The sequence below is a fragment of the Amblyomma mixtum genome, chromosome 6 (assembly GCF_055824585.1).
Source record: "Amblyomma mixtum isolate Tamu chromosome 6, ASM5582458v1, whole genome shotgun sequence".
Lineage (NCBI taxonomy): Eukaryota > Metazoa > Arthropoda > Arachnida > Ixodida > Ixodidae > Amblyomma > Amblyomma mixtum.
The window spans coordinates 20,656,202-20,682,465 of NC_143017.1; the positions used below are offsets into that span (position 1 = coordinate 20,656,202).

General features: G+C 46.4%; 1 protein-coding gene across 2 annotated transcripts in view; it reads right to left on the reverse strand.

Annotated features, from left to right (window-relative positions):
* Nucleotides 1-24,131, reverse strand: part of AspRS-m (aspartyl-tRNA synthetase, mitochondrial) — a 61,218-nt gene extending 37,087 nt beyond the window's left edge. For both annotated transcript variants that reach the window (XR_016283438.1, XM_089547628.1), the window contains exons 1-8: nucleotides 23,881-24,131; nucleotides 23,730-23,804; nucleotides 15,722-15,894; nucleotides 13,078-13,173; nucleotides 10,617-10,715; nucleotides 7,361-7,484; nucleotides 3,752-3,798; nucleotides 1,087-1,158 (exon numbers count right to left, since the gene is read on the reverse strand). Coding sequence is in view for 1 of the 2 variants with exons in the window: in XM_089547628.1 (XP_089403754.1) it covers nucleotides 1,087-1,158; nucleotides 3,752-3,798; nucleotides 7,361-7,484; nucleotides 10,617-10,715; nucleotides 13,078-13,173; nucleotides 15,722-15,894; nucleotides 23,730-23,804; nucleotides 23,881-23,977 (783 nt within the window). In the remaining variant the exon portion in view is untranslated. The remainder of the gene's footprint in view (nucleotides 1-1,086; nucleotides 1,159-3,751; nucleotides 3,799-7,360; nucleotides 7,485-10,616; nucleotides 10,716-13,077; nucleotides 13,174-15,721; nucleotides 15,895-23,729; nucleotides 23,805-23,880) is intronic.
* Between the last annotated feature and the right edge of the window lie 2,133 nt (nucleotides 24,132-26,264).

Genomic DNA, 26,264 nt, shown 5'->3' on the forward strand with positions numbered 1-26,264 from the left:
GTCCTTGCCTTATCGCGTGACTTCCACGTTTTTGTGTATGCTTGCAGGGGACAAGCAAGCGGGGAGCTCCAAAAGCTCTCCGCGTAGACCGAAGGCGCGCAGTGGCCTCAAGCTAAAGTAACTAAAAACGTCACAAGGCGTTAATGAAGTGCGGCCTTACAGGCAGCAGCAAAGGATGACACATGTGCAGTGCCTGGCAAGACCGTAGAAACAATGGAACATGCTTCACTGAATGTGCCAATACCCATCCACATGTCGATACAGGCACAGTCTCTGTCCCCAAGGTCGTAAGGTTGAGATAACAAAGGTAATGTGAATGAATCTGCAGTAGACGCTAGCAAAAAAGCAATTGGAACATTGGTGGCTCAAAGCCAAGGTAGTGATGTAAGAACACAACTTCAGAATTGTAGTTGGTCTATCATGTAGTCAACAGAATTTATATCTAAAGAAAAAAGGCAAATTCATAATATTATTAAATTTGACAGACTGGTAAGAGAAATATAGAGAAAAAGAATACCAAGCATTGTAGCACCTGCCACCACCTCGTTTCGAAGCGGACACTCCTAACATCTATCCATCCTATCCATCCAAGGGCAGGCTGTTTGTGAGACAGCGATGCCCATTTATGTCCATGCTGGGTCAGAAAATGAACTTTTGATCGTAAAAACAATCTCCACAACATTGCTGCCACCTATTTTAGTACGAAAAATCAAACCTTTTTTGACTCAACAGAGTGTGAAATAGTGGTTGTGGATATGTACACATTCCTATGAGATGCCTCAAAGTTCCTCAGTAAAGTCCAAAATATCGTGCAAGTCTGAATTATTGGGGCACAAAAAACCACTCGGCACAAATAAATGCATTTGACGTACATATTTTCTCTCTGAAATTGCTGTCATGAGCCGTTTCCCCACTGCCATGACGCTGCTCCAATTGCAGGTGCCAGTGCAAGGAAGAAGTCACTTTCAAGCTTGCCCTGAGGCCTCTCAGGAGATATTCTCGTCCGCACCAGCCAATGGGAGACAGCAACGGGAATCAACGGGGCCAAACGGGAGTTTTCTGCTGCCAGAGAAGAAGGGTGCCTACCTGCTGGGGGCTTTGGACGAGTGCATAGAACTGGCCAGGAAACCGGGTGGGAACCACATACTCCTGAGCCCCCTGCGAACAACGGCAGACACTGTTAGGCAGAGGGCATTATACTGAGTGCATGCTTTTTCTGCGGGTCACTCAGAAAGGGCGCGCCCCCCTGCTGTGACCTTGGGCTAGCTGGTTCATGACGTGAAGAAGTGGCACAAACAAACGGGATGTACAGAAGCGCTTGTGTTGTCTGCTTCGGTACGCCCCGTTTGTTCCACCACTTCTAGGAGTACACGGTGACCAACTCACAGGGTGTGTGGCCGTGCTCTTCTGAGTGCGTTCAACTCGGCCGCACATCAAAGAAAAATGGTGTGTGCGGAGAAGAATCCGGAGGTGGCGCTTCACACAATCTGCCACTTCGCTTTCGTGCGTGGCCAGGACAGATGCCGTGGCTCTCCAAGGAGCGCAGTTACACTGTCACGTGTTCACCCTAAGAGCAGACCGCCCTGTACAACGGCAGTGGTGCTCACACTCTCTTTGCACTGCAAGTCCCAAGACTAGCACCACAATCACCCTCCATCCAGTACCCGACACCACCGTTGTTTCCTGCTTATACAGTCACAAAACCAGCTGCCAGCTAACACTAAATCTACCAACACAGAAGGGGCTAAGTTACCCAAATTTCCAGATAACTTCTCTTCATGCACTCCTCCCATTCCTTTAGATCTACATTTACCTCAAGCAAGTGCGGGCCAATGTTTGGACCAAGCAGGAGATGTTACGCGCTGTACAACACCCTGAGTGAATGAAGGTGACCGAAGGCCAAAGCCAAGGACCTGCTGTTGATCTAACATTGCCACTTGATTCGGATACATTTACAGCTCCCTAATCCAATCAGTACCTGCCTTTGAAAGCAAATAATGCAGCTGAGAACACAAAACAGCCTTGGTGCGTTTGCATCAACAAGTTGTTCTACACCTTTACAGAATGGTTCTTTGGGGCTGCCAAACAATATGTCATCACAGTAAAGTCTGAGGCATCCAAATCTCCTGCACACTTGTAGAATATAAATACTGTTCCACTGCATCAAGAGGGATGGACAGGCCTGACTACCATGCCCACTGAAACAAGCCACACTGCTTTCTGAGCAGCTCACTGTGTTCACGATACTCCCTGGTCTGGCAGTCACACGTCAAATGAACCCACTGCACCATACAGACCTCACGCTGGCACTGAATATCTCGGTGCTTACAGCTGCAGTCTTTCCAGACACTTTTCTAGCTGCCAATAGAGCTAGACCAAAATAATGCACTGCCGAGAGTAATACAAAGACGCTTCTGTTGTCATATGGGATACATACTGCCCGAGATGATGCAAATCCTGCACGACCGAAAGCTAAGGTTTGACCTCTGAAAGAAGAGCCTTACCTCCACCCAGCTCCACATGTTACACCAAGCAACCGTGCACCAGCGTGGGCACCATAAGTATTGTATAACTAAATGTAAACAATCAATTATATATATACACAAATCTAAGAAATAGGTATGGCCCTAGCACACTTCCCCTGACAAGAGGCACAAAGTTTCTTTCAAGATCGCTAAGGCAGCATGCTGGATGGCACACCATGTTGAAAGAAACAACCGTGCATTTCAACTTAGGCAACAGCTTTCAACGATGCATTACTTATCTCTAATTTTTTTTTTTTTTTCCACAGAATATTCCTGCAATGGGCATACTAGTGGAATGTAAACTGTTAGTTTCATTTTAGTCATGCATTGCTTCATATGACTTCTTGCAAGCCAAGGCCCGTGGGACATGTTTGAAACTATGTGCCCAAAATGTGAGCTCGAACTTAAGCTACTGGTAAATTCCCAAGTATTTGTACTCATTTACAGAACTTTCAGCTGTACCGCTAACTTTGCATATATAATAAGAATACACTTCTTGCATGTAATTGTTGTTTTTGAACAAAGGCATTTGCCAGGCCTGACACCACTTGGAAACTTATGACAGGCAGTCACTCAGTATACAACAACCCTCTGTTTTTTGAATAGGTAGGTAAAAAGCACAGTAATCTGCAAAATAATGGCACCGCACTGGGGAATAAAAAATTGGAGGATCCTTAAGCTACACCTTTAAGAGTAGAACACAATAGCATTATCAGATCCCATTCACATTGCCTGCTTAATTACCTAATCCCTAATTAGCATACTCATAGTTACACATGTAGGCATCACTACATGTCTCTAAGGCAGTTCACTAAATCAAAGACCTCAACGCACTCAGCAGGTCCACCTTTATACGGCTAGAACCAACGAGCTCCCGTGACTTATGAGTAATATGCCTGTCTCAAAATCCGGAGGTCCTGGGTTCCATTCCTACCCAAATCCAAATTTTCCTTCCAGCTAAATTACTTTCCTTTGACTACAAGTACCTCAATGAGAAATTTGGCGTCGATCTGAACATTCTTTGACCTTGTGCTGAACTTTACTATTTCTTTGCTTTCATCGAGATTTTTTGCCCACTGAAAGCGCTCGCTTTTCTGCAACACAGGACCCTTCAGGCTACTGTGTCGAAACTGGGGTCACTTAAGTAAGAAACAGTAGCGGACCAAGTCAGCCACCGAGATGGAACTCCAAGTTCAACAGCAACCATGCGAAAAGACAGCACTCACACCGGGGGTCCTCTTGAACAGTGTTGGTGTCTCCACCTCTACAAAGCCTGCAGAGAAAAAAAAAGAGAGGGAGAGATTACAACTTCCCACCAACTCTCCCTCACCGAAGCATGCAACAAGCACTAAACCACCTCTGCGGAAACTTGTTCGCAGCCCAGTGCTATCCCTTTAGTGCCTACATTATGAAGGAAAAAACCATTACCTCACGTTACGCGGCTAATATCTTCTTCATCATCAGCCTCACTATGCCCACAGCAGGACAAAGTCCTCTCCCATATCCCTGTCGAGCCGCGGCCACCCTATCCTCGCGAACTTCTTGATGTCATCTGCCCACTGAACCTTATGCCGCCCCTACTACACTTGTCCTCTCTTCGAATCCAGTCCATTACCCTTAATGACCACCTGTTATTTTATCTTCGCATTCCATGCCCCGCCCAAGCTCATTCCTTTTCCTTGATTTCGACAAGGAAGTCATTAATCTGCAATTGCTCCCTGACCAGGCACATTGCCAGAAATTTTTTCAGGAGGGGCCCAAACAATCTTTTTTAGGGGGGGGGGGAAGGGACTGAGCTGTTTCGGGAGGCCAGGCGCGCTGCTACATCGAGAAGCAATATTGGTTATGGTTTCTTTCCGAGGTCACCTGACACCCAGAGTGAAACAAAAGCTACAGCCTGACCGAACGCATCTTGTTGTAATACCGGGTGGCATGACCTCCATTCTTCAGCCTCTGGACGTTTCCTTTCTAGGATCGCTTGCGACAGTTATACTGGGAATGGACTGAAAGCGGATCAACCACAACACCTGCAGGTAGGCCGAAATGCCGAAGCGCATCTACCGCTGCCCACTGGGTTTCAGCAGCCTGGTACAGGCTGTCTCATGATTTGGTCTACTGTGTATTTAAGAAATGCACAATTTCAAATGCTCTAGACGGAAGCGAGGACGACCTGCTGTGGGAGGCAGCTAGTAACAAAGAAGAGTCGAGCTGTGATGATGACAGTGACGGCGACAATGGCTGTGAGAGTGCATAGGAATGCCCGTTTGGCATGTATTTCAATCAAGTTGTCCCTGACTTTCAGAACTGTGCGATGTCGGTTCCTCGCTTCACATTCAGGTTCTTTTGGTTTTTGCGTCACACGCCCATAGTCTACCCTCACGTTTCAATCGCGCTTTTTTCCCTCCTTTTCACACTTGAAAAGTCGGCCCTTGCATTAGAGTCATGGTCGCGTTACATTCAAGTAAATATGGTAATTTGAATGAAATAATGTACCTGCCAGTCTACATCGTGCATGCATACGTGAGATGCTTCTATATAAAGTCCGTCAAGTCTGCATGCAAGCACACTTCATATTTATAGTTCACAAAGCAAAAGATGAATACCTCAGAGCATGCTAATGAGGTATATGTCCTATCAGATTAAGTGAAATGCCAGCACTGTGAAATATATGCTTCTGTTGTCAGTGGACTTTCAGCTGCGTTTGTACAGTATTTTTTTTTTTTTTCAATACTGGAAGTAAACAATATCGCTCTATTTTGCTTTCACATTTGACGCTTCTGACAATAAGACATTATATGCGTTTGGAGCATTGCGCTTGACGCGATTCGCAGTCGCATTTCATGTGCGGCCACTTGCAAACGTAACCAAGGATAGCGCTAAGTTCGATGCAACACGATCCCTAAAATTTATAGCGGATTGCCGTGCTAGGCATGGTTTCCTTCACAGCTAACACTCACTGTGTAAGGCCCCGCTTGTGGAGACCGATCTCCTGCACGCCCTACACCGCTTCACCCCGCGCGCTACAGCACTGAAGACTTAAGCTTTGAGGTTAAAGGGACAGTGAGGAGAGCTCTATTAATATATTTTTGACAGCAAAATCCGATAGTTCGTCCTTTCATGGCTTTGTTGCCACTTGGCTGGCAGCAAAAGATGCATTTATTTCTAAGAAATTTGGATTCGAAGTTGAAAAAGTTTTTCCTGCCGCTCTGATTCAAACTTGGGATACTCTTATGACGACACAGGACTGAGTGACGTGAAACATGACGTGCACATGACATAGCGCAGACTCCGTGATTTCTGGCGGCCAGCAGTGCGGCCTGGCAGCAGCCGAAAAGAAAGCTACCGCCGGCCGCACGTTGAAGGCATCTATCGGCATTGCAGCTGTCGCTACTGTCGCTTCGTTTACGTTTGCAATGGCGTTTTGCCAGCGTTACGATGGATCCCGTTCTCGAAGTCGTCAACGAAGTTCTCGCAAATAGACACCTTTAGCATACCGTGTACTTTGTTACCGTTAGCGGAATACCGGGAGCCCGCCTACCACCGGTGATCAGGCGCTGATTGGTCCCGATGCTGCAGGCGCGCGCGTAGATGCCGGGTGCATGGCGCCCTCTGGCGACGTCAAGAAGATTTGCGCATGCATTGGCTGCGCCTCAGTGATTTGTGGCTTCTCGAGTCCTAGAGTTGCTAGAACCTTTGGTTCTAGCAACACTGTTTTGTCCTATGACGCCATCACGCTTGTACTTGCGAGTTTGGCCTGTGGCGGCGATACCTGTATTTTGGTTCTTGCTCTTTTCTACGTTACAAGAGCTTTATTGTCAGTATGAGTGGCGTTGTTGTAATCAGGAGCTGGTATTCTGTCAATACAAGCCAACTTCAATTTCTCCTCCTCAGTGTCCCTTTAAGCTTTCCAACGCTACTGATGTGTTGAGGTAACGATCGAAAGCCAGCCGTTTGTTCCAACTTCCGTGATGCTGATCGCGTCTCACAAGTGCAGAATCTCCGCATGTGGCGATAATTAGATGCGACATGCTGCGCAATGGCTTAGGGCGATGAGCTGAGAGTGGTTTCCTCGAAGCTGGCGGCGCCGCTTAATCAATATCCATGGACCTAAATAGTTAAGTGAAAGTCTGAGAGGAGCTGTGGAATAGAAAAGGGCATTGAATAGGGCATCCCTTTGTTGTGCTCCATGCTGTCAAAAGTCTTAATACCTGCTGTCTCATAACTTCATGCAAATGTACCAGCGGCAGCGTCACAAAGATCGTTTCATGCAGTGTAATTACCGCTAAACTCTTATTTCCGTGACGACCGGCCCACACGGTCTTTCGCGTTGCGTTCAGCACCATCACTCAGCTAATGTGTGTGACATGCACACCGAGACCGCCGCCGCAACGTGTTTCACCGTCCCTCTCTACGGCGATAATCTGCGATGCATATGCACCTGCGCGCCGCAGCTCGGCTTCAGGCCCGACTTTAGGGCATCGCTGTTTTTTGTACTTGGCGCCAAGTACCAGACAACAATGTTTATTTTTCATACTTTTACTTTATTTTTATATTTATTCACCCTATTCTGCGCTTACGTACCTTGGCGCCACCTCGATTTACGCGTCACGGGTACGCACCGCTCTGGGTGGATTGGCGAATATCGAGAATCAGGCCGCTGGTCTGGGCAATCCGTTGTAAGGTCAAACACGCCATCGCGCGGCCAAACTATTTGGCAGAATGCCACAGTTTACCCCGCAGCCTTGCCTTAGCTACCGATTAAAGCTGTCACTGAGTGTAATGATGCTTGCCAGCTCAGCTTTCTCGATATCCCTCCCTGCAAAACGGCAGCTCACCACATTGGCGCGCCAGGAAGAGGCGCATGCGCAGCAGCAGGTCTGAGCGGAACCGCAGGCGGTGCTGCATCTCCGTTGAGCGCAGGTCCAGGTAGCGGTGCCGCAGCCGCAGAGGCTCCCGCTTCTGCATAGGCGCACCACCACCAGGGGGCTCCACTACTCCGCATCACACAGTCAACAACTCCCTTGCTCCAAGAGACGTTTGGTTTGGTCTGGTTTTATGGGGTTTAAAGGTGCCCTGAAGAGCAATCTGAACTCGTCTTTTTGCCGCTGAAACTCGATCTACACGTTCCGAGCATTCTTGGAAACTTCGAATTATTGCCATGCACGGCTGATTTCCTTAATTTAAATAGGATTAACGTCCGGCTCCCGCCTTTCTTTTTCTTTATTTCCCCGCAAACGGTGGGAGGAGTCGACCAACCTTTCACCCAGCCCCGTGGTGGCTTCCGTGATATGTAGTGATCGGCGAAAGCAAAGAGTCCACGCGTAATATTATTTCGGTGGGCCTAATAAATGTATGCAGTCTCAGAGTAGACCTATTTATTCACAGAAACCTAAAAGAAACAAAATAAAAGCGAAAGCAAAGTCGCAACGTAACTGCCTGAAAGGCACTCCATGCATTGTCAACACCTCCCACCGTATGTGGCGAATTTTTTTAAAAATCGAAGCCAGACGCTAATGCGATTTAATTAGCGAAATCAGCCGCACAGGGCAATAAATCGAAGTTTCTAAGGATGCTGGGAACGTGTAGATCGAGTTCCCCAACAAAAGGACGAGTTCAGATTCCTCTTCAGTGCACTTTTAACATTCCAAAACGACTCAGGCTATGAGAGACGCCGTAGAGGAAGGCTTTGGGTAATTGCAACAACCGAGGCTTCTTTAACACACACTGACATTGTACAGCACATGGGTCTCTAGCATTTCGCCTCCAATATGAAATGCGACCACCCCAGCTGGGATCAAACCGAAGTCTTTCGGGGCCAGCAGCCGAGCAACATAACCAGTGGGCCACAGTGGTGGCCCGAGGGAAGTGGCAGGCACACCATCATGCATTGCCACACTCTGATTTCCTCACCACTGAAGCTGGCAATCAACCTGCTGGCCTCACCATGTGCTGCCAAGTGCATAGAGTTTCTTACTATCACCTGGAGGGAAAGCTGGCGACGCTGCACTTCAGCCACCATGGACGCTCATAGCATCATGGGGCGGTGAGCTACTTGTTGCGGAACAGTCGTAATTTTTCGGGAACACGGAGTGGCACTACTAAGATGATTCATTTTGAAAATGCTGTTTGTGTGTGCGCAGATGACTTTTGCGTGAACGCAGTGTGCAAAAGCTATAGTAGTGAAAACGCAACGACACATGACACCAATGAAAGGTTTCACTTTTCCGAAATGCCATTAAAAAACCTCTTAAAGTATCCAAGCCACAATATTTTTTCTGAAAGCATATTTCCTTTTAGAAGTGCGCCTATTAATTACAAAATATAAGTTTTTGTAGCGTTCATTACTTGGCCAATAGGAAAGCTAGCCATCTCTTAATTTCGGCAAACTTTCCATTTACATGCTTTTCTGCTCGTTTGTTGCAATTTATTTTCTATTATTTTTTGGCCAAAAGTTGTAGTTCTGCAGTCAGTAGCTCACCACCCCATGATGCTTTGAGCGAGCGCCCATGGTGGCTGAAGTGGTCTTGAGTGGGCTACATGCAAACTCCCATAGAAGGGGTGCCAGCTTTCCCTCTAGGTAATAGTAAGAAACTCTATGGCCAAGTGCAAGCAAACTTCACAGGCAGGGGATCAACTGTGCTCACCTCTTCTGAGCAAACCCAGGAGACATGTCATGGTCTCTCTTGAATACACTGGACTCAAACCATGCCCTCATTGATGTCTTGGTCGTCTCAGCCCTGCCCTGCCAACTGCTAGCCACTGGTCCTGGCTTAAACTGCCCGGGACCGGTGGTGATCCCAGAAGGTGTACACCTATTTTTTAAGATTAATTTGCCCATTCAGAAGTGGATGCTACTGAGTAATCCTTCCTTTATAGCCAGATATCCCGCAACATTGGAGGACTGGTCACCTCCTCAATTCTATCAATTTAATTAGCTAAACTAAATGTGATGTAGGCGCGCTAACACAATAACTATGTGCCCTTCGCATAGGTTACTTATGACGGTTTGACAGACAATTAAGCAGCAACTGGCGCGATGCAGTTTCTGCATTTCCACTAGACTGCAGCAGGCACGATACCCTCTGTTGCATTTGGTGGCAGCTGGCATGCACAGGTATCATTTTTTCCACGCGGCTGCCGCTGCCACGACACCGATTTTCCTCCTTCACCAGGACACTAACAGGCTTCACCCAGAAACGTTCACTAGTGATCAACCTAGTGCCAGCACATTTCACCTACAAACTGTGGCAGGTGCCAGCTGGCAAGCAGGCAGCTTCAACCTCAGACAGGGCGGCTTTGTCACCAGCGAGTCATCAGTGTTAGCGCACTAAAAAAGCCACACTGTAAAGGATTGGTTGGTTTTGTGGTTTTGTGGGGTTTAACGTCCCAAAGCGACTAAGGCTATGAGAGACGCCGTAGTGAAGGGCTCTGGAAATTTCGACCACCTGGGGTTCTTTAACGTGCACTGACATCGCACGGTACACGGGCCTCTAGAATTTCTCCTCCAAAGAAATTCCAGCCGCCGCGGCCGGGATCGAACCCGCGTCTTTTGGGTCAGCAGCCGAGCACCATAGCCACTGAGCCACCGCGGCGGCATTGTAAAGGATTCCATCTTGCCAGTTCTACAGGGTGGGTAGATAAGGCATGCATAAGTGGATACGCAGCCATCCCAAGCAAGAGGCCTCTCGTTTTTCCCCTGCCTTCTCTCGGGGTTGGGACTAGTGAGTGGTACATAAGGAGAGAGACTGTCATCATCATCATCAGCCTGACTACACCCACTGCAGGGAAAAGGCCTCTCCCATGTCTCTACAATTAACCCTGTCCTTTGTCAGTTGCCGCCACTGTATCCCCGCAGACTTCTTAATCTCATCCGCCCACCTAACTTTCTGCCGACCCCTGCTACGCTTGCCTTCTCTTGGAATCCACTCCGTTACCGTTAAGGACTAGCGGTTATCCTGCCTTCGCATTACATGCCCTGCCCAAGCCCACTTCTTCCTCTTGATTTCAACTAAGATGTCATTAGCCCGCGTTTGTTCTCTCACCCACTCCGCCCTCTTCCAATCCCTTAACATTACACCTATCATGCTGTACCTGCTGGTAGTCCCTGGGCAGAAACGGCAGGTCAGGACGTGCCCGGTTCAGGGTTTCCAGCTGCTGACACAGCACTTCCACCTCACCCGTGCCCAGCCGCTGCAGAAAAAGGGGGAGGGTGCCAAGTATCACTTCCCTGCCCTCTGGGAGAAGGGCACTGCACCATGGCTGCTGCCTGGTGTCCCTTCCACTTGGGCACAGAGAACCAGGGGCAGTCTAGGGTGGCAGATTGCTACTGCTATGGAGAACGCTAAAGAAAAGCAACGGCGACAGGGCCAAGCTAGAAAGAGACAACGCGCTCAAGAGACAGCAGAAGAACGTGCTGAGGCTGAAGTTTTCTGTGCAACGTTAACAGCTGTGACACGAGAATTGACAAAAACTTCTACTTAAAGCAGCCTCATCACCATTCTAAAAAAATGAGACAATTCCAGAAATCTCGGACCGTACCAAAGTTGCATAAACAAGTTGCAGTTTTCCTCCTTTCCCAGAACAACCCAGAATGAAGTAGTTCCCGCACCCAATTCTTTGTCTGTTATAGAGAGTATCGCATAAAGTGGGTAACACTTCTACTGCATCCTTTCTGCTTTGTGCAACAAATTGCATGATTGGATGCTTTATGCTCTCTACTAAACATGTGTTGTTGTCCCCTTTTCAGTTGGGACAAGAGTTGTTTGCATTTTAGTTACTGCAATTGATTTCATGCTTTCCTTTGCTGTCTTTTTATGTCGGTTTCGATAAAATCTCCCCTTTACAGGAAAGCCTAATGGGTGCTGCAGGTATCTGTACAATGAATAAGTAAAATAAATGGTCAACCTTGCATTGCTGCCAGCTAAAAACTGCTGCTCTGCACTCGGGCGATTTAGTGGCTCGCCTCACACCAGTGCACATCCAGCGATGACCACGTGGTCAACAAGTTCAACAGGTGGTTTGGTTTGGTTTATTGGGGTCTAACGTCCCAAAGCAACTCAGGCTATGAGGGATGACGTAGTGAAGGGCTACAGGTGGCACCACTCGGTACCCAAAAATGGCACCTGCCAGTTTTGTGTGGTTGCGTTTCTGGCATAGACACTGAGAACACCAGAGCTTCACAATCAGTGAGCCTTTGTGAGTCAGTTTTGTTTGTAAGGCTTTTGGCAGAGTCTTCTAAACATTTTTCCACATGCAACAGAGCCATCTTGATAGTTAGTGGCAAGGTCTCTTATTTTTTTTTCTTCAAACATGGGGCTGATTACGTCTATAATTAGGGGTCGGACCTTTCAGTTTAAACCAAAAATACAAAGATAAAAGTAGGACAAATTCAGTTTTAACCTAAAAAGGTCAGCATCACTCTTGGCACGCAGAGCACAGCTAGCTGGCTATTGAGTATGACACATTCAGTCAAAGATGAAAACTAACCAATTAGGAAAGCCAGGGGCGCGACACGATGGTGGTATTGTTAGATAAGCAGCGCATCTGCGTAATTTGAGGTATTGCTCGACTAGATTACATGCCGCTGGAGACCGGAAGCACCATCTCCTCGCTGCCTGCTGCTAAGCACTATTTGTTCACCATCATCACCCACTTACAGGAGTTAGCCGGTGCATGGGCTTCACGAGAAAGTACCATGTTCTGGTCAACTGCGACTATGGAGCGAAAGTTCTGCGGTTGCCATCAACATGCAAACCACACGATGCCCTGCCCTTTCTCTCAACCCAGCGTGGCAACCCACTGATAACATGTCAAGCTAGCTCTTAGACGTAAACTTGCAAGTGTATCTCATTGAGTCTTGAAAGCCTGTGCTCAAAAGACGCGACTCTCTGGCCTCTTGCCTACCCGCCCCTTGCCCACTAGGGACTGCAGCGCCACCTCATTCATTTGGAGACATGCAGGAGGTCTATATATCTTTTGCATTAACTATACCGTTACCAATATAAAAAGCTACCTTTTGTTGCGTTAGCAACACTACACCAGGTTTTCGCCTCGTAGCGTAGCCGGTGGACGGTAGGCATGAATGGCCTTGAACAGCTGTTGCCTAGCAACCGTGTCAGGCAAGCTCCGCCAGGTGGCGTCGGCATCGTCGGCGCCGCTGCCGCGCGCGTAGTCGCTCGCTCCTGCCGGATGCGTGCTCTCCGCCGAGGTATAGGGTGAGGAGATGGCGCTTCACGAGGGTATATGCGCGCTTGGCCTCGGTGGAATCTCGTCGTTATGGAGAGCGCTAAAGAGAAGCAACGGCAACAGGACCACGCTAGAAAGAGACAACGCGCTCGAGAGACAGCACAAGAATGCGCTGCATGACTCGAAAAGCATTGCAGCTAGCGCAACTGATCAGGCTTTTTGTTCACTGAGTTCTATTACAGCTGCTATGTTTGTACACCTTTATGCTTGCAATATTAATGTGGGAGGTGCCAGAACAGCCATTGTTCCTGTAGTATTTTGAGCAACAACAAAAGGTTCTGAACAGAGGCAGCAGCCTTGCACTGACCGGGTTTCTCTGCCCGGGGGGCCGGGAAACCACCTCACCCTCCACTTGCACCACCGACTCCAGGGGCAGAGATTCCAGCTGGGACACCCAGTCAGCCTGCAGTCAGCGCAGTAACCAAGGAAGCATCAGAGGGCAAGTTGGTTGGCCATCTGGAAGTGAACAGCGTAGAACAGAGAGACATAGACAGGAGACCAATGCTAACCTTCACCAATGTTTATTCGGAAAAAGGCTTCTTATACTATCTCTGCCCCAAGGCAAAAAAACAGCACGTGCCACAGCCACGTCACGCCTACCAAGTGAAGCAAGGCAAGAAGTTTTGTACGATCAGGAAGGTGAAACAACTTTCAACAGATCACATTCTTTCTTTGTTAACACAGACGTCGTGCTGACACACTGATCATGCAGCCTAGCTATCTCGGCTGCCTCGATGATCTCGCGGCTAACAATATTCTGTGTTTGTCGAGCGCTTTGCGTCACGTAAATTCAGGCATAAGGGTTCTTGAGGGCGCAATCTCCACAATGCAATCACAGATTTTTGTGTTCCAGCAATCTTTCATTACTGCACTACCTGTCTCACCTACCTATTCTTTTCCATACATCAGCGGTATGGAACATACCACGGCTTTTGCACGTTCCACGAGGAGGTTTCGGTGCTTCATCGTGCATTCCTGTTTCTTTTTTGGTAGGTCAACATTCAGATGCCGGCAGAGGCTCTTTATTTGTTCGAGGCAGTTAGCACTCTGTACATGCCTCCTTTTCGAACAATCTTTTTCAGGCAGTGTGAAATGCGATGTGCGTGTGGTACTGCCACAATCCTCCTTTTTTCTTTGCTTTTTCCAGGCTCTTTTTGTTCAGGATTAGCATGCTCATGTTCTTTGATATCCACTTGGCTACAGGTTCACTATGGCTATTTTCACCAGTTTTGAAAGTACTATATGGAATAGCAGTGTCACCTTCTCCCCTCTAAGTTTATATACCCAGCATACATACCCTCTACAAGGTACTTGTTCGCAAAGCTCTATGTTCAATGCATTCTTCGTTCCCTAGCACTGTGCAGCAAGGCAGTGGCACTACCTCACGGCCCCCACCAAGGCACCTTGTGTGATGTCATGTGGCAAAAGCACTGTGCGCATAACGGACCACTTGAGCATCCATGATCAACACACATCTTTGACTTTCACCGCTCTTGCTCTGCGTTCAATCCTTGACACGCCTCTCGCAAACTCGGCAAAATACCTAAAAGGGTGGGGCACGTTGGAAATTGTTCACGATGATGCTGTAAGGCACAGACTTCACGAGGACACAGGAAGAGAAGGGAGAGGATGTGTGCTGTTGCCACAGCTGGTTTATTAAGAGAAGAAACGAAAACTCATATGAATCTACGACGACAAAGACCATGCAAGCCCACGAAACCATAGTAGTGTTGGAATCTCTGAAGATGATTTCTTTCTGTTATAGCACAGCTGACTGGCTTACACATTTCGCACACGAGTTGATATGGAATGGCCACACCATTTCCCTCATTCTTGCTTTCTGAGCAATCGTTGTTGCGGCTGCAGGTGTACCTCGGACAAAACAGACATTCAGGGAAATGATACAGGCACCTTGCATCATCTTATGTATGAAATACGTAACCGAGAGATCCCTCATGTTCTAGCATTAAGAAACCGATTATCTTACAGAGATTCTAACACTGGCATGGCTTTGTGGGCTTCTGTTGCCACATATGTGGTTTTTGTTGTTGTAGAGTGCAGGAGCTTTTAGTGTGCTAATGCTTATAGTGGCCATTCCCCACAATGTTATGCAAATAAACAGCGCTCTTATACTTCAAGAAGCCTATTTTTAAAAATTGTCTAAGGTGAAACAACCCGTATATAGCAACTTGCCCACCGTGTCAGGCAGTAGCTCAATTAATCGTGACAGGCTGCTCGGGAAGCGCAACATGGGTCGCAACCTAACCCAAGCAACCCATGTTCCACTGACAGCACCTGTCATAGAAGGGCAGCGGCGGTTCGCTTGACCACTGCACCACTGCACCAGGAGTGGTAGGAAGAATGCCAGGTAATCTATGAATGTAGAGAACGACCATTCCGCATATATGGACATTAACCCATTATCGCTATCCGAACAACTGCCATCAGTGAACACTGGATCTGAACAACAGAACCGAAGTGAAAAACAAACTGGTATTCTTGGTATCCCAGGTATTCTTGTAGTATCTGTTCATATGGTGCATGTTTTTTACGAAGGTGTGTTAGCGTGATGTCACACACAGCGGGAAGGTTGTACCATGGAGGCAATGGATTGTGTCTTAGGGTAATTTCAGGTAGGGCACCTAGTATTCCTGGTTCATCACATGCATCTTCAAATTGTAATAACAAAGATCTGATTGATTATGGTTTGTTATTGAACGGTGTACTGCAGAGCAGTGTACTGCAACAGCTTTGCAGAGGCCTAGAGTGGCACCGATTAAAGTGAAGAGTTGGGCAGGCTGGCATCAACCCACTTTTGAAACAGTGCAGCCTGGGCACTGACAAGAGATGTTTTGCAGGTGGTTGTTGGCACTCTGCCCGACCTCACCTGGGCACCCCACATGAGAGCCGAGCCCCGTAGTGGTAGTGAGCGAAGGCACAGTGCAGCTCACCCTGTGGTCAGGCAGCAGCACCTGGGTGAGGCCGTGGGCATCCCTGAGCAGCAGGAAGCGTCCCAGGCGCCTGAAGGCCAGCCAGCCACACAGGGTCACCCGCTGGCCCACGTGGGCCGGCCGCAGCTCCCCACACGTGTGCGTCCGCCACGAGAACACACTGCTCCACTGGCCTGGGCCATGGGGGGGGTGGCAGGGGTGAGCTACAGGCGACCTCCTCTACTGTGCTGCAATACAGGTGACCTAACTCAGGGCAGGCCATCATCATCATCATCATCCTGTTTACGCCCACTGCAGGCCAAAGGCCTCTCCCATGTCTCTCCAATTAACCCTGTCCTTTGCCAGTTGCAGCCACCGTTATTCCCGCAACCTTCTTAAACTCATCCGCCCACAAAATTTCTGCCGCCCCCTGCTACGCTTGCCTTCTCTTGGAATCCACTCCGTTACCCTTAAGGACCAGTGGTTATCTTGCCTTCACATTACATTGCCCTTGCCCAAGCCCACTTCTTCCTCCTGATTTCAACTAGGATGTCCACAGATCCAGGCCATGAGAGTGAAATAACTAAAAGAATAAGAATGAATATGAATGAGGTCAAGCGCAGTTTACCAACATCTCTCAAGAAGAAAGCACATGACATCTGTATCCTACTGGTACCCACCTATGGGGCAGAAATGTGAAAGCTAACGAAAAGGGCTCAGCTTAAATTAAATAAGGACAGATACCTAACTTTTGGGTCCGTGTTTTCTTCTTTGTAGTGATGGTCAAATGTTTAGGGGAATCCCCCAAGGTGGAGTAGATTTGTAATAAGGGAGTAATTACTCATTGGCATCCACCCAAGCGCAGCCATATGGCTACAAAGGAAAGCTATACAGCATTCTCAGAAACTTCGCAGTTAAAAGAAAAATTCGTCCTGGTCCGGGGTTCAAACCCGGGGCCACCATTTCACCGGAGCAGTCGCTCTACCAGTTGAGCTAACCGGGACGGCAAGCTCATGGTAGGGCGAGAGCGAATTGATCAATAACTCGCAGTGGGAACAGTGTTGGTCAAATGTTTAGGGGAATGTTTAGGAGTGATGTGTAAGGCACTGTTATACATGGATTACTACATGATATTCTCCTATAGCCATTAAATAATTTCTATTTAAATTTTTTTTCTTGTGCTGTTTCAGTTTCAACTGCCAATCGATGATGTGACGTCAAAGAGAGGATGTCACATGAGGCATGAGCTACTGCAATATAATCAGTGCTTATACATTTGGTGTCATTCTGGCTCTTGAGCAAGGCTCGCCTGAGTACTGTTGTGAATTAAAACATTGAAGCATTGACTGTATCGCAGTTATTCCATGCCTCACATGATCTATAACCACACTTGGACGTCACAGCCATCGTTCAGCTGTTGAAACCACAACAACATGACAAAAAAATTAATTATAAATTATTTAGCAGTCATAAGCGAACACCACACGGTCATTCATGCATAGTAGCGTCTCCCATATCATTGCAGAGAAGAACACATGCCACCAAAATTAGGTGTCTATACTCATTTAAGGGCAACACAGGGAGCTATGGAATGGAAAATGATAGGAGTAACGTTAAGAGATCGGAAGAGGGCGGAGTGGGTGAGGGAACAAATGAGGGTTAATGACACCCTAGTCGAAATCAAGAGGAAGAAGTGGGCTTGGGCAGGGCATGTAATGCGAAGGCAAGATAACTGATGGTCCTTAACTCTTTCCCTACCGCGCCCATTGAGCATTGTTAGCCCGCTAACGTTCATTTCATGCCCCGATTTCAGAACCTCCTGCGTTGCTAATGACCGCGCTGCAGATGTAGTTTGTAGGCCAGGAACCAAAGTTTTGTTTCCGATGTACTTGTCCCGCGAGGGGGCACTTTCTAACGAGCTGCGAAGAAATGAAGACGCAGACCTGCGCTCACTGCCCGCCATGTTGCCCGCAGATGACGCCTTCGCCGCTCGACTTCGGAGCCTTCAGCGTTGCTTACAGGCACGATGCGCATCTGGCTTGTAGCCGGAGAACTGAAGTTTTGTTTGCGGTATAGTTTTTTTTGCCCCTACAAGAAAGGCATTTTTTGAACGCACTCCGAAGATGCGGTACCATCAAAGTCACTTGGCAGCCTCCGCATGCGTGGCACGCGCTCTAAGAAATAGCAAATCTCAGGACTCCGCTTCGTCTGCGAGTGATTTAATCGACGTCCTGTGCAACAACGAGCCTGAAAATGTTGCAAGGTGCTGAAGATGATTCAGTTTTCACATTAGTGATGATGGAAACCAGCTTGAAACACAGGCGGCCGCACTCCGATGCACAACTATAGGGTTTCCAGTTATTGTTTTGTAGCAACAATACTATTCAAGATAGAATTTTTTTTTTTTTTTGCAGAGAGTGGCCAATAGAGTAACAAACATTTTTCATATTTCAGAAAATTTTTAACATTTTTTTCTTTTTAAATACAAACGTGTTTTTGCAAGTTTCGTTGAATTTTTTTCTAAAATCTCGTTTTTAGCAAATAAAATTTTTGTTGCAACATGGAATTTGTTGTTTAAACATATATTAATAGGAAGCACCTTTATTCAGCTCTGTTTTTGGGTATTGCAATCAATATTGAATGCAATAGTTTTTACAGAAAAAAAAATGTACTGAAACCTTCAGAAAATGGTCATTTTCCCCATGGTAGGGATAAGTTAAGGGTAACGGAGTGGATTCCAAGAGAAGGCAAGCGTAGCAGGGGGTGGCAGAAAGTTAGGTGGGCGGATGAGATTAAGAAGTTTGCGGGGATACGGGGGCTTCAACTGGCCAAGGACAGGGTTACTTGGAGAGACATGGGAGAGGCCTTTGCCCTGCAGTGGGCGTAGTCAGGCTGGTGAGGATGATGATGATGTACTCTTATTTCTTGGAGGGTAGTCAGACTATTTTATTTTTCATTTGCACCCCCACCTGTTGGGAACGTTTGTTTTTGGCTATGTTTTTGTATTTCAAGAATGACCTGCTACAATGTGAAGAACGTGAAACCGCATTGGAGTGGTCCCCCAATATGTCTGCCTGTTCCCCCTATACTTTTATTTATTTATTTATTTGAAATGCCCTCAGGGTATAAATACATTATAGAAGGGAGGGGCAAAACAAAAAAAAATCAAAGGCACAGAGTAATAACACCACACATACAACGTGGCAGTAGTGAACGGGAAGGTGACACAATAGAACAAAGTGAGACTGGCAATAATAGCACAAAAAAAGAATCGAAAAAATGAAAAAGAAAAAAAGAAATAAAATGAACGGGCAGTATGGGTATGGAGAACAGCAAAGAAAATGAAAACAACATTATTCAAGAAAAGCTCTCCAAATCGGTTACAACAAATTTAAAGAGAACAGGGTCATTACTGTTTACTAACGATGCAGGCAATTTGTTCCATTCAGTTGAAGTTTTTGGGAGAAACGAATTGAAGAAGTTCAAAGTTTTGCATTGTGGCATGTGAACTTTTTGTTGGCGGTCATGTCAAGCAGTGGAAATTGGTGCTAGCTGAATCCAAAGTGACTGGAGTGACACATTATGATAATAGATTTTGTGAAAAAAACGTGTGGTACCTTCCAGCGGGTAGCGACTGCTTGGATGTTTAGAGCGGCCTTCAATTGAGTGACACTTGCAGTGCGGTTATAATCAGCTAAGATAAAACCAACTGATCGATTCTGTATTGCTTCTAGTGGTTGGGATAAAGCTGTGTGACGCAGATCCCATATTGATGAGGCATATTCCAACTGTGGTTGAACAAAAGTAGTGTATAGCTGTAATTTCAGTGAGGATGGTGCAAGACAAAAAGTATGTTTCAGATAAGTCTTGGTTTATTGGGGTTTAACGTCCTAAAGCAACTCAGGCTAAGAAGGACGTCGTAGTGAAGGGCTCCGGAAATTTCAACCACCTGGGGATATCTTTAACCTGCACAGACATTGCACAGTACACGGGCCTCTAGAATTTCGCCTCCATCGAAATTCAGCCGCCGCGGCATTTCAGAAAACCAAGAGTTCTAGTATTTGCTTTGGATGTTATGAATTGTATGTGTGACTTCCAGGAAAAGAGTGTCAGTTATGTGAACACCGAGGTAGCGATACGATGCGACGGATTCTAAAGACAGGTTGTTCAGTATGTATGTGGGACACAGTGTGTTGGAACGGGAAAAGCACATCGACTTACATTTTTTGACGCCAAGATCCATTTGCCATGTACGGCACCACTTAATCACGTTATTCAGGTCAGATTGAAAGAAATGAACATCGGTGTTGTTGTTAGTTATTTTTCGGTACATAACACAGTCGTCAGCAAACAGGCACATCTGTGAGGAAACTTTATTAGGTAAGTCATTAATATAAATAAGGAACAAAAGAGGGCTAAGAACCGATCCTTGTGGTACCACCAATATGACAGATACTAGTGGCGAGTCAGGGTCAGTAGCAGTAACAAATAGTACACGGTTAGTAAGGAAAGTGTGGAACCAGTCAAACACTGCTGGGTCAATGTTTAGAGTGGAGTTTATGGAGAAGAGAGTGGTTACCTTTGCCAAATGCTTTTGAGAAGTCAAGAAAGATGCAATCATTTAGAAAACCTGAATCCAAAAGCATGTGCACGTTGTGAGCAAATGAAAAAAGTTGTGTTTCACATGAAAATGATTTGCGAAAGTCATGTTGGAATTAGGCGAAAAAAGTTCATATCTTCTAGAAAGTTAACAAGGTGAGTGAATATATGTTCCATTATTCTGCATGGGACTGACGTAAGTTACATGGGTCTGTAGTTGAACAGGTCATGTTTTTCACCAGATTTATAAATAGGAATTACCTTTCCGGTCTTCCAATCACTGGGTAATGATGCAGAACTCAGAGACTGGGAGAAAATACGTTGCTGAATGATCGAGCAGTACTCATTAGTAGTATTTTTTTAAACTTTTGTATTAATTCGACCTACTCCACAGGAACAACTCAGTTTTAGTTTGGTGATGTCAGATTTGATGCCAGCAAAATCGAATACAATGGTGTTCATTTCACAGTAGCTGGAATGTGGGTTTTCAATGGGCAGATCACCTGATGAAGACAATGAAAATGATTCAATGAAAACGGCATTAAGTAGAAAAGTGAACTGCAGCCTGAAACAAAAACTTAGCAGTTTTAAGCACCAATGTGTAGGAAAAGGAAGCTGTCTTGTATGCTAACCAACTTGCGAGTTTTAAACTGCATTTGGCTGCTTGACAAAGTCGTTTCTCGTTTTTGTTAGATAGTCAATTGAGGTGTGTGGTATACGAAGAGGCATTGTGGTTGTGAAAAACACGGCTAGTTGGAATATATTTATTTGCTCGGTATGCAATTTTTCTCGTAAATAAGTTCCAGTTTTCATCCACTGACCGTTAGTAAAAAATTAAGATGTAAGCATAAAAAAATGCTGCCATTTCTTTATTGATTTCCACTATGCTACCTTTGCTACAATTCCTAACGGTTTTAAAGCTTTTACGTGAACGGAAACTTGGAAACATTAGGGCACAATGTAAAACATAGTGATCGTTCAGCTCCGGGAAATGAGTCACTGTTGATACATTTTGCAGTGGTGACATAAAAATCATATCTAAGAAGGATGACGAATGATCTGAGACGTGTGGGTGATGTTACAAGGTGGGATAGGCCAAAGTCTGCACAGGTGTTGATGAAAAGATTGGACTCTCTTGATCATGAAGTGTTCGCAGACTGGCACATATGGGACCAAGAAATACTATGAAAGTTGAAATCCCCCATCAGTAGTATTAGTCTCGAAGGAAACTGGACGGTTACTTCATTCAGGATGTCGTGTAAATTGTCACAAAAAGATACCTGTCATGAAGGTGAGCAGTAGCAAACACCTATGACAGCTTTTTTGAAATGCACAGTAAGGCAACACCACACAGATTCAATCTTGTCACAAACTGTAACAGAAACACAATCAAAACACTCATTTATGTCTAACAAGACACCATCTCCTATTGCATTTTTACGATCATAGCGGAAAATGTCTAATATTACAATGAAATAATTCCGAAATCGTTATTTTGCTTGTTAACCATGTTTCGGTTAGTGTTATTACATCATTGTCACTATTAATTATTAGGCTACAGAGTCCATCTCTCTTAGGTACAATGCCACGAATGTTAGTAAAAATAACTGCAAGCACAGACCCAGCATCTTTAGGCTCCCTTCCCCTCGTTATCCCCTGTGGGCAGGTTCGGCCATTCCTCAGAGGACAAAAAGAACTTCTGTGTGCACGTGTGCTTGTTGAAGGACCAATTCTGTAAACTTCGTTTGTAAGTGTGTTGAAACCATAGCACTTCTCGTCTGTGACAAGTTTGTTGTACCGTACTTTAGATTTCACAGGAAGTGTTTTCCCATGCTCAATAAGTTTTTTCCTAGCATGACGTGCTGCTGTACAAAAGCTCTCTCTCATTGCCACACCGCTATCTTTAAGCATGGTATGCTTAGAAAAGATGAGTTCCGTAGTTTTACAGTCATTAAAGCTGGCTAATAATGGCCGCGCTTTTCCTGATGAGATATGGCCGAGTCTATGCGCTCTTTCGATGCTTTCAGGCGCTATTTCGAGTGACAATTTGTCAGCAAGGGTATCCAGCAACTTTTTTTCTAAATCTTGGTTATCCCATAAAAAAAATGAGGTTCTTACGGTGAGAACAGTCTTCCACATCATTAAGCTATGTGCGTAATACAGAGGTGTCCTTTTCAATGTGGGTGACCATTTCATAAAGTTCATTTATTTCACTGTGCCAATTAAATACATGATCTTGAACCTTTCCTAATCTCTCCTGAATATCAGACACCGCCTCAGAAACAGACTGATGTTGTGCTTTTAGGTCCGAAATAGTGCTAGATATTGGATACTTGTCTGTGTACCAGGTGTTATCGAAAAATGAATCATGAAGGGCGAGCTGCTCCCATTTAGTTTTCGAACTTACTCCCAAATTTTTTTTTTGATGCAGTTGGGCGGTTTATAGAAGACACATAAGCTTTCCATGATGTTTTCTCAGCACTGAGCCGAACATACCGTACTTGTGTTCTTGCCTATTTGAAAATGATAAGCTTTTCATGTGTTGGCTACCTATGAAAAATGCCCCAGGCTTTGTTTTGTTTGTTTTTCGCTCCTCAACATTCCTGAGTGCACCAAACTTTATGGTTTTGTGGCACCACTCCCGAGGATTGAGGAATAGACAGCCGTGCGGCAGTGATTATACAAGTTGTGAACATCGCATTCAGTTCGTCTACAACGCGATCATCTGAAAAAATTTTCTCCAGATTCACTTTCTGTGGAAAAAGTGCTCAGTCAGCTAAATGCAACTAATTCCAACGGCGAGGTTCGGTCGGGATAATTGATGGTGAGGACGACAGGTTGATACAGATAGGCAAATGATCACTTCCGTACATCCCAACACTGTTACCACTTAAAACCGGTAAAAACAGATGGCGAACTAAAAGGTAAATCCAAGCCGCTCATTTTTCCAGTGCTTGGAGAGCAGTACGCGTGCTTTCTTGTATTCCGTAGGCCCACGCTATTGCACAGGATAAAGTGTTCTAAAATACGGCCTCTAGTGTCCGTTTGTTCACTATAACAAAAAGAGGAGTGTGCATTAAAATCCTCCACTACCAGATATGGCTCTGGCAACTGTTCACAAAGTGCTTCTAAGTCATGTAGCGTTACTAACAGATGTGGCTGAAGATACATCGAGCATACTGTTATTGTTGCTGTATTGTTTTAAAATGAAGGATGGTGACTGTACAGCTTCATGTTTGGTGTTAAGATTTGTTTCGTGGGTTGCAACACCGCTCTGGACAACAATAACAGCCGCTCCAGATAGTCTACTTGCTTGCTCTCAGTCACATCAGAAGACTTTATACCTCTTTAAAATATTTTTTTGTAGAGATCTCTGAACCTACAGATGTCTACCGAAAATGAATGACAGTAGTGGCGACGGAATACGCACCATTCTCTTCGGCAGTCTCTGGCGAAGAGGCCGTAGCAACGCATGCGCTAGCTGCCCCAGCGTCTGGCGTGTGCGCTGAAACAAGGCCAGCAGACATAAAAACACAGGCCCAGGCAGTACAGGCTCATCGGGAACCGAACGACGGTAGTACCTGGACGCGAGCAGCGAGACCTCACCGTGACGAGTGTCCGACATCTGCGCAACGCCACACGAACCAGGGGCGACCCTCGCCACATTAACTCTAGCATCCTCCTCGGTTGGTGTGAGCAGCCAGGCTGTCAAACTTTTCACTCACGGCTTCTCCATTATATTTATTAGCCGACGCTGAAAGCGCACAGCGCGCACTGCTTGGCACTGCTCACGCCGCAAAGTTGTGGGGGCCGCCATGCCCGCGGTGGCCAGTTGTGCCGTACGATTGAGCTGCAGGCAGCTAGCAAATGGCCATGCAAACTCATGAGGTCAACCCACCCGTAGATTTCCATACAGTGCTTATAAATTTTATAGAAACTTCTTTTGCAGTTCTGTTTTTATGCGAATTCAATTCGGTCTTTTATTTGTGTATGATCACGTGACCGCATTGTTTCGCAGCATGTTTCGCAGGGTTGCCAGATTGGGCTATTAATAGCCAAATTGGGCTACTTTTTGTCCGAGTTGGCGTCAGAAATTTCGTTTTGGCTATGTGGCTACTTTTTGGCTACACCTTTTTTATGCGTGAAAAAAAAGTTAAAGTAGTTATAATGTGCTCTGTTACAATAACGCAGGGACAGAAATAAAAGGCATGTTGGAATCAAAATGCAGGGTATTGCAGGCTAAAGAAATTAAGCGCGTCTGCTACAAAATGACAATTTGTAAACGCTGTGTTCGAGAAAACTTGTGTGTGTCAGGCGGCCAAGGATCATGGCCTTCCGATTTCTTTTATAAACAGTGGACACTACGTGAAAGTTGCCCCCAGGAAACACTTCACGGCCTATAGCTTACACTTAATTCGCGAACTAACGCCACCCACGCCCGCACGCCACCGAACATAGACTGTTGCCGTCTGCACACGTGAGCGTTCTCCCATTGACGGTGTACCACGGGTGCCCATGGTACCAGAATAGAGGTAAAACACAAAGAGAGCTTAAGTCCCTACGTGGTACGAATGCGTAAGCATTAAATGCTACTGTTTCGCTTCTGTTGCGCGGTTTCGTGATCCTCACGTATTAATCGTTAACAGACGTGGCCTAGTGGTTTGGGGGTCCGCTTCGGCTGCGGTAGGTGGCTGGTTGGAAACCCACCGCCAGGCATGTTCTTTTCTTGTATTGTTTATTCTGGTTCTGCGAACTCATTCTGCTCAAGATACGCATGAGGAAAGTTATTCTTACGCATTAATAAGGTATTCTTCTGTTTCTTATATTCCTAATCTCGTGGTGGACACACCAAGCGCGCAACTCGCAAGAGCCTACGCTTTTTCTGCAGCCTCAAGCGGCACACGTGCAGCCCTCGATATTCATCGCGAACTAGGCGAGAGCGCCGCGTCCGTTGCGTAATCCACGTGCACTCATGCGGTGCCATGGCGTCATCCTTTGGCGCGGCGCGGAACCCACTGTAAGAACGAGGACGGCGGAAGTTAGTGGCATGACATGGCATTAGATCCGTCGCTACGAGAACTTTAATCAGAATGGGCAAGTTGGCTATGTACAGGGTCCTTCAAAATATGTGCGAACACGGCGAAGCGTGCCCGCGCTCCGCGGAGCGTCAGCGCATCCGGCGCGGTCGCGCATCGAAACAATGTGGCGCATGCGCACAGCAGACTGGAGGCGGTGCTTCGTGTCGTCTGCTACAGCACGGAAGCACGGCGCGCTTCCGTGCTGTAGCAGACGACACGAAGCACCGCCTCCAGTCTGCTGTGCGCATGCGCCACATTGTTTCGATGCGCGACCACGCCGGATGCGCTGACGCTCCGCGGAGCGCGGGCACGCTTCGCCGTATTCGCACATATTTTGAAGGACCCTGTACATACATCCGGAACTACAAAAAGAAATGGAAAAAGGAGCCGGAATTCAAGGTTAAAATGTTTTTCTCATTATTGTGAACGTACTGTTAGACTGAAGATGAAATCGACATAGATTATCATCTAATGGCACATATCCTTAATTTATTCTCAGCTCATGCATATCGTGGAATGTAGCTTCAAGAAGGCGCATGCTAGGTGCTTTGAGGTGACGCTCTCAGCGAGAACCTTTCTCTTAATGCATAAGATTGAAATGTGAGGCTGCGTAAGTATAGAGCAAGGTATTTTCACTGTCGATGTGTGTGATGTGCGCGCGATCATTTTAAAGGTGAAATATTTATAAACCAGAGCTGCGATTGCGTTATATAGCGCCGCCGTTCTTTTCCGCGTGCAGACTGGCTGTCGTAAACCGCCTCAGGTGATATGGCCTACTGCCGCACATGAAAAGTGGAACTGTGGCCCCATCTTGAGGACCTGGTTAGCGCACCTGGTTAGTCGTAGCGGTTAGCGCGCATGAGGGATGCGAAATGTAACAACGGAAA